Raw genomic sequence first — 8986 nt, forward strand, 5'->3', positions numbered from 1 at the left:
AGTAGCTGGGACTACAGGCGCCCGCCACCACGCCCGGCTAGTTTTTTGTATTTTTAGTAGAGACGGGGTTTCACCATGTTAGCCAGGATGGTCTCGATCTCCTGACCTCGTGATCCGCCCGCCTCGGCCTCCCAAAGTGCTGGGATTACAGGCTTGAGCCACCGCGCCCGGCCTTATTTTCTTAAGAAAATAAAAATCATTAGGAACAAAAGAATTCAGTAGATATCTAGTTTGAAAATTAACATATAAAAATCAACAGGTTTGCTACAGACAAGGGCTCTGAAAAATATGGCCTGTGGTTCAAATCCAACCCACTGTCTGTTTTTGCAAAGATTTACTGGAACACAACAATGCTCATTCATGTATGTACTGTCTATGGCTGTTTCCATGCTATAATGGTGAAGGTGAGTAGCTGTGACAGAGACCATAAGGTCCATAAAACCTAAAATATTTACTATTTGACCCCTTACAGAAAAAGTTTGCCACCCCCTGCTATAGATTAAAAAAAAATCAGTCAGAAAATAAAATGAAAAAATAAAAGCCCCAATTTTTGTTTTTTGTTTTTTGTTTTTTTTTTTTTTGAGATGGAGTCTTGCTCTGTCGCCCAGGCTGGAGTACAGTGGCGCGATCTCAGCTCACTGCAAGCTCCGCCTCCCGGGTTCACGCCATTCTCCCACTGCAGCCTCCCGAATAGCTGGGACTACAGGCGCCCGCCACCTCCCCTGGCTAGATTTTTGTATTTTTAGTAGAGACGGGGTTTCACCATGTTAGCCAGGATGGTCTCGATCTCCTGACCTCGTGATCCACCCGTCTCGGCCTCCCAAAGTGCTGGCATTACAGGCTTGAGCCACCGCGCCCGGCCCCAATTTTGGTTTTTAGAGACAGAGTCTTCCTCTGTAACCCAGGCTGGTGTGCAGCGGTGCAACTGTGACTCGAATAACAGCCTCAAACTCCTAGGCTTAAGTGATCTTCCCACCTCAGCTTCTTGAGTAGCTGGGACTACAGGCACATGCTGCCGTGCCCCACTCATGTTTAAAACATTTTTTTCTTTGTAGAAACGGAGTCTTGCTATGTTTCCCAGGCTGGTCTCGAACTCCTGGTCTCAAGCAATCCTCCCCCATCTTGGCCTCCTAAAGTACTGGAATTACAGGTGTGAGCCAGTCATGCCCAGCCCCTCAGTTTTTAATACAAACAATTATTAATATAACTAGGAAGAAATAAACTTAAACTATTATATATGAACAAAACCTCACAACTGTACGGATATCCAAGGAGATGTGAATAAATGGAATTATGTATTTCGTGATAGAAAACTAAAGCAAGCCTTTTTCTAAATTAATCTGCCACTCTAGCCAAAGACCACCAGGAATACATCTGCGGTTGAACAAATTGGGCATATTACTCCTGCACTCTGGGGCATTTCAGTAAGAAGGTGCTAGAAAGGACTTAAAGGAGGATTTGTGCCCATGTTCAGTGATTTCAGTCAGGGTTTAGGGAAGCCAGGCTTCTCTCTGGCTTGGATGCTGTCAGAGGTGGGGGTATGTCTATGACGGACTATCTTAATGAATCTTGCCCAGGAGAGAAGATTAGCTGGAGGCTAGTGCTGTAATTGGTAAGGAAACAACAGTCACTCTCCTGTGGGAGAAAGAGGGATGTTTCATGCCTTTTGTGGTTTGGACGGTGTTCACCTTTGCCAGCGTTCAGATGTGATGATGGAGAGGTTCTGTTTCTGTCTTGCTCCCTCATGGTCACAGAGTGACCTTGTCCGACGCTGATGTTCTCTGAAATTTATGTTCAACAGAATACCAAGGCCAGCTCCCAGATGTCCAGGGATGTATAAATTAAACGCAATTTAAATCTAAATTTCCAGTTTTGTGTTTATGTGAGAACTTGAAAAAATATATCTAAGTTGGGTGTCTGAACAAATAAACATTAGAGAAGAGTTGAGAAACCAAAAAGAGAATTGTGAAATCTAAAAGACTGAAAAATGTTGATAAATTTGACTACAAAAAATAAGTCTTTATCCTGGGTACAGTGGCTCACGCCTGTAATTCCAGTGTGATTTGGAAGGCCAAAGCGGGCAGATAGCTTGAGTCCAGGAGTTCAAGACCTGGGCAACATGGCAAAACTCTGCCTCTACCAAAAATACAAAAGTGAGCCACGTGGTGGCGCGGGCCTGTGGTTCTAGCTACACGGGAGGCTGAGGTTGGGGGATGGATTAAGCCTGGGAGGTCGAGGCTGCAGTTAGCCAATCAAACCACTGCACTCCAGCCTAGGTGAGTGAGACCTTGTCTATAAAACCAAACAACAACAAAAATAAGTCTTTGTCCACCAAAAATCACCTTTACACAGGTTTGCAAGACAGACCACAGATAAAACATTTTCAATGCATTTGAGAAAAGGGTTGATGTCCCTAATAAACTAAAAATGAAGAACCCATCTACCAACCAATATAAAGAGTTCAGAATCGTTTTAGATTTTTACAACGATCATGTCCCATTAAAAACAATACAAGAAAAAAACCTGGCTGGGCGCGGTGGCTCACGCCTGTAATCCAAGCACTTCCGGAGGCCAAGGCTGGAGGATCACCTGAGGTCAGTAGTTCGAGACCAGCCTGGCCAACATGGCAAAACTCTGTCTCTACTAAAAATACAAAAATTAGGTGGGCGCGGTGGTGCGCACCTGTAATTCCAGCTACTCCGGAGGCTGAGGCAGGAGAATCGCTTGAACCCGGGAGGCGTAGGTTGCAGTGAAGCTGAGATCGCGCCACTGCACTTCAGCCTGGGCGACAGAATGAGACTCTAAAAAATAAAAAATAAGAAAAAGAAAGAGGGAAGGAAGGGAAGGAAAGGAAGGAAGGGAAGGGAAGGGGAAAGAGGGGAGGAAGGGAGGAAGGGAGGGGAGGGGAGGGAAGGGGTGGGGTGGGGAGGGGAGGGACTGGGCGGGGCGGGGAAGGGAAGGGAGGGGAGGGGAGTCCTAGGACTTCGATCCAGGGAAAGCATTAGGGGTAAGGGGACTACACTTCCCGTGAAGCTCCGCGGCGGCTTCCCGTGAGGCTCTGCGGGGGCTTCCTGAGAGGCCTTGCGCGCTTTCCGCGCCAGCTTCAGCGTCAACCCGCGAGCCCTTGCGTCGCGTAGAAGCGAGGATGGAGTGCGGCGACGAGGCGGCCATCGAGAGGCACCGCGTCCACTTGCGCTCCGCCACGCTGCGCGACGCCGCCCCCGTCGCACTACACCTGCTGCCCTGCGAGGTCGCGGTGGACGGGCCCGCCCCGGTGGGGCGCTTCTTCACGCCTGCTATCCGCCAGGGCCCCGAGGGTGAGCATCGCGGCCGGACTACAGGTCCCGGCAGCCCCCGCGCCGGTCCGCGCGCCCCTCATCTCCTGGGCTCCGGGGGATCGTGGTGCGTCCGGAAGTGGCGGGAGGGCAGCTCCGGGCTCGCTCCGCAGGGCTCAGGTCCTGGGCCCAGTGTGGGTCCTGCCTGAGGCTCTTTGCGCCTCCCGCTCCAGGACTCGAAGTGTCATTTCGGGGCCGCTGTCTACGGGGCGAGGAGGTGGCGGTGCCGCCTGGCCTCGTGGGATACGTGATGGTGACGGAAGAGAAGGAAGTGTCCATGGGGAAGCCAGACCCCTTGCGGGATTCCGGGACTGACGACCAAGAAGAGTCGCCGCTGGAACGGGACTTTGTGAGCAAAGGAATAGGGTTGAAAGGGGGTGCGGGCGGGAGCTGTAGTCCCGATGCTGAGCCAGGCCCCTTCCTCAGGACCGCTTCATTGGAGCCACTGCCAGCTTCAGCCACTTCACCTTGTGGGGTCTGGAGACCATCCCTGGCCCGGATGCCAAAGTGCGTGGGGCCCTAACTTGGCCCAGTCTTGCGGCAGCGGTGAGTAGATGAGGAGTTCCGTCTTGTCCCCGGGTGGATGGGCTGGGGAGCACAATTGGGCAGACGAAGCCTGGAGGATTCTACTGGGTAGTGCGTGGGAAGCGTAGCTCCCTGACCACTCTTCCTAGCATGTCTAGAAGGGGTTATTCTGAACAGCTGGGTCCTTCCCCGGGTCTGGGGGCCAGCCTGCCGCCCTGCCTTACAAGTCCAACAGTAGAGGCGACTCCTCTTGCAGATTCACGCACAGGTGCCCGAGGACTGAGAACCAGAGCTTGAAATTCAAAGCTGCGATCCCTTCACAGCAGTAAACCAGCTCTTTGGAACCACTGATTCCATCACCCCAATAAAGGAGCTCTTTACAGCACCTGTGAGTCCGGGCACCTTAGAGCCCCTAAGCCAGCATGGACCCCTTTCCCCCCAAGAACCTTGCATGGCTCTGGCATATAGAAACAATTTATTGCCGTGGGCAATGGGGATAAGAGAAGCCAGAATTTTTTGCAGCCAGCACCCACCCCACCCCCAACTTCTACTTTACAAAAGAAATTTTTACAACCACCAGTCCTCTGTACAGAGCTCCCCCACCCCCCATCTCACTGTACACAGCTGCCTGGCTCCCTCTGGTCCCTGGTTCAGAGCAGGCCTGGGCCTGTGGCCAGCTGACCTTGGAGTTAGCCTGAGCCCTGAGCTCGCCTTGGTGCCGGGCACCAATGGGCCCTGCCAGGCCTGTCCCCTCCTTTTCGAGCTTTTCAGCCCCATCTCCCTTAGAGTGCTTTGTGGGAGCTGCAGTGAGGGCAGGGTGGGCTATCAGCCCCAGTCCTGCTGTCTTAGCACTGCAGTGGGCAGTGCCTGGTCACCACTTCCCCCTCTTGCTCCAGTCCTTGGGAGTGAAGTGCAGACACTTGGAGTCGATCCGCAGGAGCCGCTTGAGCATGGCCCGCTCATGGCCATCCACGATGTCCTCTGACAGTGTGAGGATGTACTGGCCCTGGGCAGAGGAGATGGGTTCAGCAAGTGGCCAGCCCACAGGGGCCTGCACTCTGCATCCCACACACCTGTCTCCACCCTGCCTGCCTCCCTACCTTGTAGTAGTTGATGAGATTGAGGTACTGCAGAGTGGAGATGACATCCTCCTTCTTGATGCTGGTGATTTCACTGATCTCACTGTAGGAGAGCAAAGGTCAGGTCCCCTGAGGACCTTCATCTGTCCCCAGGAGCCCCAGGAGAGAGTGAGAAAGCCCAGGAACAGACAGGCCATGCCATGTACCCCCAGGCAGGCAGCGCCAGGCTCACTTGATGGTGATCTGTGGCCTCTCCCCGCTCTCCGACTTCAGCCCCATCAGGATCTCCAGGATGGTCTGGGACCAGTAACTTCGATAGGATAGGAGGCCAAGGTCTGAGAGGGGCTTCTCAGGGGTCCCTGTTTTCCCTTCCACTTTGGAGAGTTCATAGCCTAAAGCAATGGAGCAGGAGAGGGTGAGTAAGAGGTCACAGATGAACATAAGCAACATTTAAAAACACAGGTCGCCAAGGCAGGCTGCCTAGTTCCCATCATGGCCCTGCCACTTGGCAGTTCTGTGGCCTCCGCCTCTCTGCGCCTCAGTTCCCTCAGGAAGAACTAACCAGTATTCACTCTTCCCCTGGGAGTTGAGCACAGTGGAGGGCATGAGAGCACTGAGAGGAGCAGCTGCAGTCAACCACGAGGGTGATCAGAGGCCAGTGAAGGCTTATGGGCAGGGGATGCAGGGAAAATGGCTCAGGGGAAGAAAGTGCCTCCAATTTTCCTTTGCCATCCCAGGCTCCATGTCTGGGCATGTAAGGAAGGAAGTGGGGACAGATTCCTGTCTCTAATCCAGGCCTGAGAATGGTTGAATTCTCAGTCAAATCAGTCCTCCTAGCTGGGATCTTGGGAGTGTCAGCTGCTGTTAAGACCTGAGTGGCCTGACTGGGTGGTTGTGAGGATGCAAGGAGAAAAGGTGCACCAAAGTGCTTCCCAAGTTGGGGAGACCATTCCTGAGAGCCAGGTGACTGACCCCCACCATGGCTGTTTCCCTCCAACTCATGCTGATAGCTGCGCACTGGGAGGCAGTCCCCAGTGAGATCCTGACCCTGCACAACCCTGAGTGGCTTCACATCTCTTGGGCAGTGTCTTCATTCTCCCCACCAGGGACCTGGGATGTTTGTGACTTCTAGAAGCCCTTCCTCACCCTCACAATGGACCTTAGCCCCTTGGTAGTCCCACCCACATCCCATCTCCATTGCAGTCTGAGCTCCAAGACTGAGTTTCTTCAAGCATCCACTTGTGCCACCAGGCTGAGAAGTTCTGAGGATGTGACCCCATCTGGGCATCACTTAACCAATAAATTTCTCAAATGGACCATAACCTTGATCAAGTAAAGCCTCTGTGTCTTCACCAGGCAAACAGCTAGAACTTCCTCTTCTTTTCTCAGGTCACAGCTTAGTTATTCCAAGTGAGTGGTGAGAGAGAATGCGGGGTGATGGGGAAGAGGCTGAGAAGGAGAAGGAACCTCAGGGTTGGGGAGGGCACTGAAGAGCTCATGTGTGATGAAGGTCAGAGTCCCTTCTGGCTTTAAGAGACTGACCTCACTGGACACGAGGAGCAAGGGAGAATTCCATGCTTACGTGTATCTGTTGACAGCATTTTGGACACCTGCCTGCACGGCTCAGGGGACAACTGGGGACATTAACCACTGGTCCTTGCCCAAGGACTTGTATCATGGGACACCGGTTACCAGATACATGAGCACCAGCGGCTCACTAACCTGCCCATGGCCCCAGGCAGGAGCATGTAAGTCAGATTTGGGGAAAGCTGAGTGGCACTTAGAACCCTGGCCAAGAAGCAAACTGTGGGGCGGAGAACCTACCCCAGCAGATAAGCAGGGCAGTCAGCCTGAATGGAGAGAACTCTGGGAGAGTGCCACTGTTATTTCTGGCTGGCTCCCCTAGAGACCGCGCTGCACAGCCACGGTTAAGAATCACGGTAGCCTGGCACATCTGCCTATGGGGCACCGATGATGGGTGCACTACCCCCTGGCTGCAGCACACATACTCACTGAACTCGATCAGCAGCTTGCCGTAGCCCCGGCGCTGGTAGGGAGGCAGGGTTAGGATGCAGGCCACATTGTAGTCTTCTGTCGATTCTTTCTCCTGGGAAAGGGGGGCAGGTGAGTGTCAGGGAAGGGACCTGGCTCAGGATAGGGCACAGGGACAGCCTGGACAGGCACTGACCTTGGAGAAGTAGCCCACGATGTGGAAGCCCTTACAGTCATACTCCGTCATGACGTAGAAGAGGAAAGGGTCTGTGTCATAGTACAGTGTCTTATGGTCAAGGAAACACTTGGCCAAAAGACACAGGTTCTGGGAATAACTCTGCAAGAGAAAAGGCTAGTCACCATTCTGGGTATCCTGCCTTGAGCCTGGCCAGTGGTTCAGGGTCAACCAGGAGCTTCACTGTTTGTGCTATGCCCCAGACTGATAGGTGATGAGTATTCTTCCCTGGCTGGGCCTGACCCACTCCACCAGCCCGCAGCTTACGCAGGGCTGCTCCTCAGTGTTGAAAAGCCTGTGTGCCAGATGTGTGATGTGTCTGAATGCCTCCCTGCTCAGTCGGGCAAGTTTCCCGACTTGCTCTGCACACCTCCATCTAAGCCTGGCCGGGAGACTCCACCACCCTGTAGTTTTTAACAGCAATCAACAAACTAATGTGTCCAAAGTCAGACTCCGACCACCGCTCCTCAGAGAAGCTCTCTCTGACAGTCTTGGGAGTCTAGCTGTTAAAAAACCTAACATTCTGCCGGGCGCGGTGGCTCACGCCTGTAATCCGAGCACTATGGGAGGCTGAGGCGGGCGGATCACGAGGTCAGGAAATTGAGACCATCCTGGCTAACACGGTGAAACCCCGTCTCTACTAAAAATACAAAAAATTAGCCAGGCGAGGTGGCGGGCGCCTGTAGTCCCAGCTACTCGGGAGGCTGAGGCAGGAGAAGGGCGTGAACCCGGGAGGCGGAGCTTGCAGTGAGCCCAGATCGCGCCACTGCACTCCAGCCTGGGCAACAAAGTGAGACTCCGTCTCAAAAAAAAAAACCACAAAACCTAACATTCTACATCCACAGTCACACCTCCTGGGAACTGATCTGCTACTCTACGACAAAGTTAAGGAACTATGTAATTTAACAAAATAACTGCCTTAGGGGTTACCCCAGCAAAATTATGAATCATGCTGCTTAACCTTATCTCTGCACATGATTTCTCCTGCATTTCAGACATTGTGGGGTTTTTTTTGTTTGTTTTTTGTTTTTTTTTTGAGACAGGGTCTCACTCCTGTCGCCCAGGCTGGAGTGCAGTGGTGCAATCATGCAGTCATGGCTCACTGCAGCCTTGACTTCCCAGGCTCAGGTGATTCTCCCAACTCAGCCTCCTGAGTGAGTACCTGGGACTACAGATGTGCACCACCACACTCAGCTACATTAATTAATTGTTGTTGTTTTTTTTTTTTTTGAGACGGAGTCTCGCTGTGTCGCCCAGGCTGGAGTGCAGTGGCCGGATCTCAGCTCACTGCAAGCTCCGCCTCCCGGGTTCACACCATTCTCCTGCCTCAGCCTCCCGAGTAGCTGGGATTACAGGCGCCCACCAACTCCCCCAGCTAGTTTTTTGTATTTTTTAGTAGAGACGGTGTTTTACCGTGTTAGCCAGGATGGTCTCGATCTCCTGACCTCGTGATCCACCCGTCTCGGCCTCCCAAAGTGCTGGGATTACAGGCTTGAGCCACCGCGCCCGGACAATTAATTGTTTATTTAGAGACAGTGTCTCGCTCTGTCTCCCAGGCTGGAGTGCAGTGGCGCTATCTCGGCTCACTGCAAGCTCCGCCTTCCGGGTTCATGCCATTCTCCTGCCTCAGCCTCCCGAGTAGCTGGGACTACAGGCGCCCACCACCACGCCCGGCTAATTCTTTTGTATATTTAGTAGAGATGGGGTTTCACCGTGTTAGCCAGGATGGTCTCGATCTCCTGACCTCATGATCTACCCGCCTTAGCCTCCCAAAGTGCTGGGATTGCAGGCGTGAGCCACCGTGCCTGGCCAAATTTTTT

General features: G+C 52.9%; 2 protein-coding genes across 8 annotated transcripts in view; one reads left to right on the forward strand and one right to left on the reverse strand.

Moving 5' to 3' along the window:
* The first annotated feature begins 2975 nt into the window (after positions 1–2975).
* Positions 2976–6261, forward strand: RNASEH2C (ribonuclease H2 subunit C). 4 transcript variants are annotated; one of them, XR_003115578.1, is made up of 5 exons: positions 2976–3317; positions 3509–3684; positions 3762–3881; positions 4117–4248; positions 4757–6261. XR_003115578.1 is itself a non-coding variant. In XM_025355941.1 (4 exons), exons 1-4 carry the CDS (start codon positions 3146–3148, stop codon positions 4141–4143), a joined length of 495 nt encoding a protein of 164 aa, XP_025211726.1. In that variant the 5' UTR covers positions 2976–3145; the 3' UTR covers positions 4144–6261. The 4 variants fall into 4 exon arrangements, 3 of the variants coding, with proteins under 3 accessions (XP_025211726.1, XP_025211725.1, XP_025211724.1); XM_025355941.1 differs by having other exon boundaries at positions 4117–6261; XM_025355940.1 differs by having other exon boundaries at positions 3762–3872; positions 4101–6261.
* KAT5 (lysine acetyltransferase 5) overlaps positions 4317–8986 on the reverse strand; it is an 8938-nt gene continuing 4268 nt past the window's right edge. For all 4 annotated transcript variants that reach the window (XM_025355937.1, XM_025355935.1, XM_025355936.1 and 1 more), the window contains 5 exons: positions 7128–7268; positions 6953–7046; positions 5172–5331; positions 4961–5042; positions 4317–4866 (listed from right to left, as the gene is read on the reverse strand). In XM_025355937.1, coding sequence (XP_025211722.1) covers positions 4732–4866; positions 4961–5042; positions 5172–5331; positions 6953–7046; positions 7128–7268 — 612 coding nt within the window. In that variant the 3' untranslated portion in view covers positions 4317–4731. The remainder of the gene's footprint in view (positions 4867–4960; positions 5043–5171; positions 5332–6952; positions 7047–7127; positions 7269–8986) is intronic.

Source organism: Theropithecus gelada, chromosome 14 (assembly GCF_003255815.1).
Source record: "Theropithecus gelada isolate Dixy chromosome 14, Tgel_1.0, whole genome shotgun sequence".
NCBI lineage: Eukaryota > Metazoa > Chordata > Mammalia > Primates > Cercopithecidae > Theropithecus > Theropithecus gelada.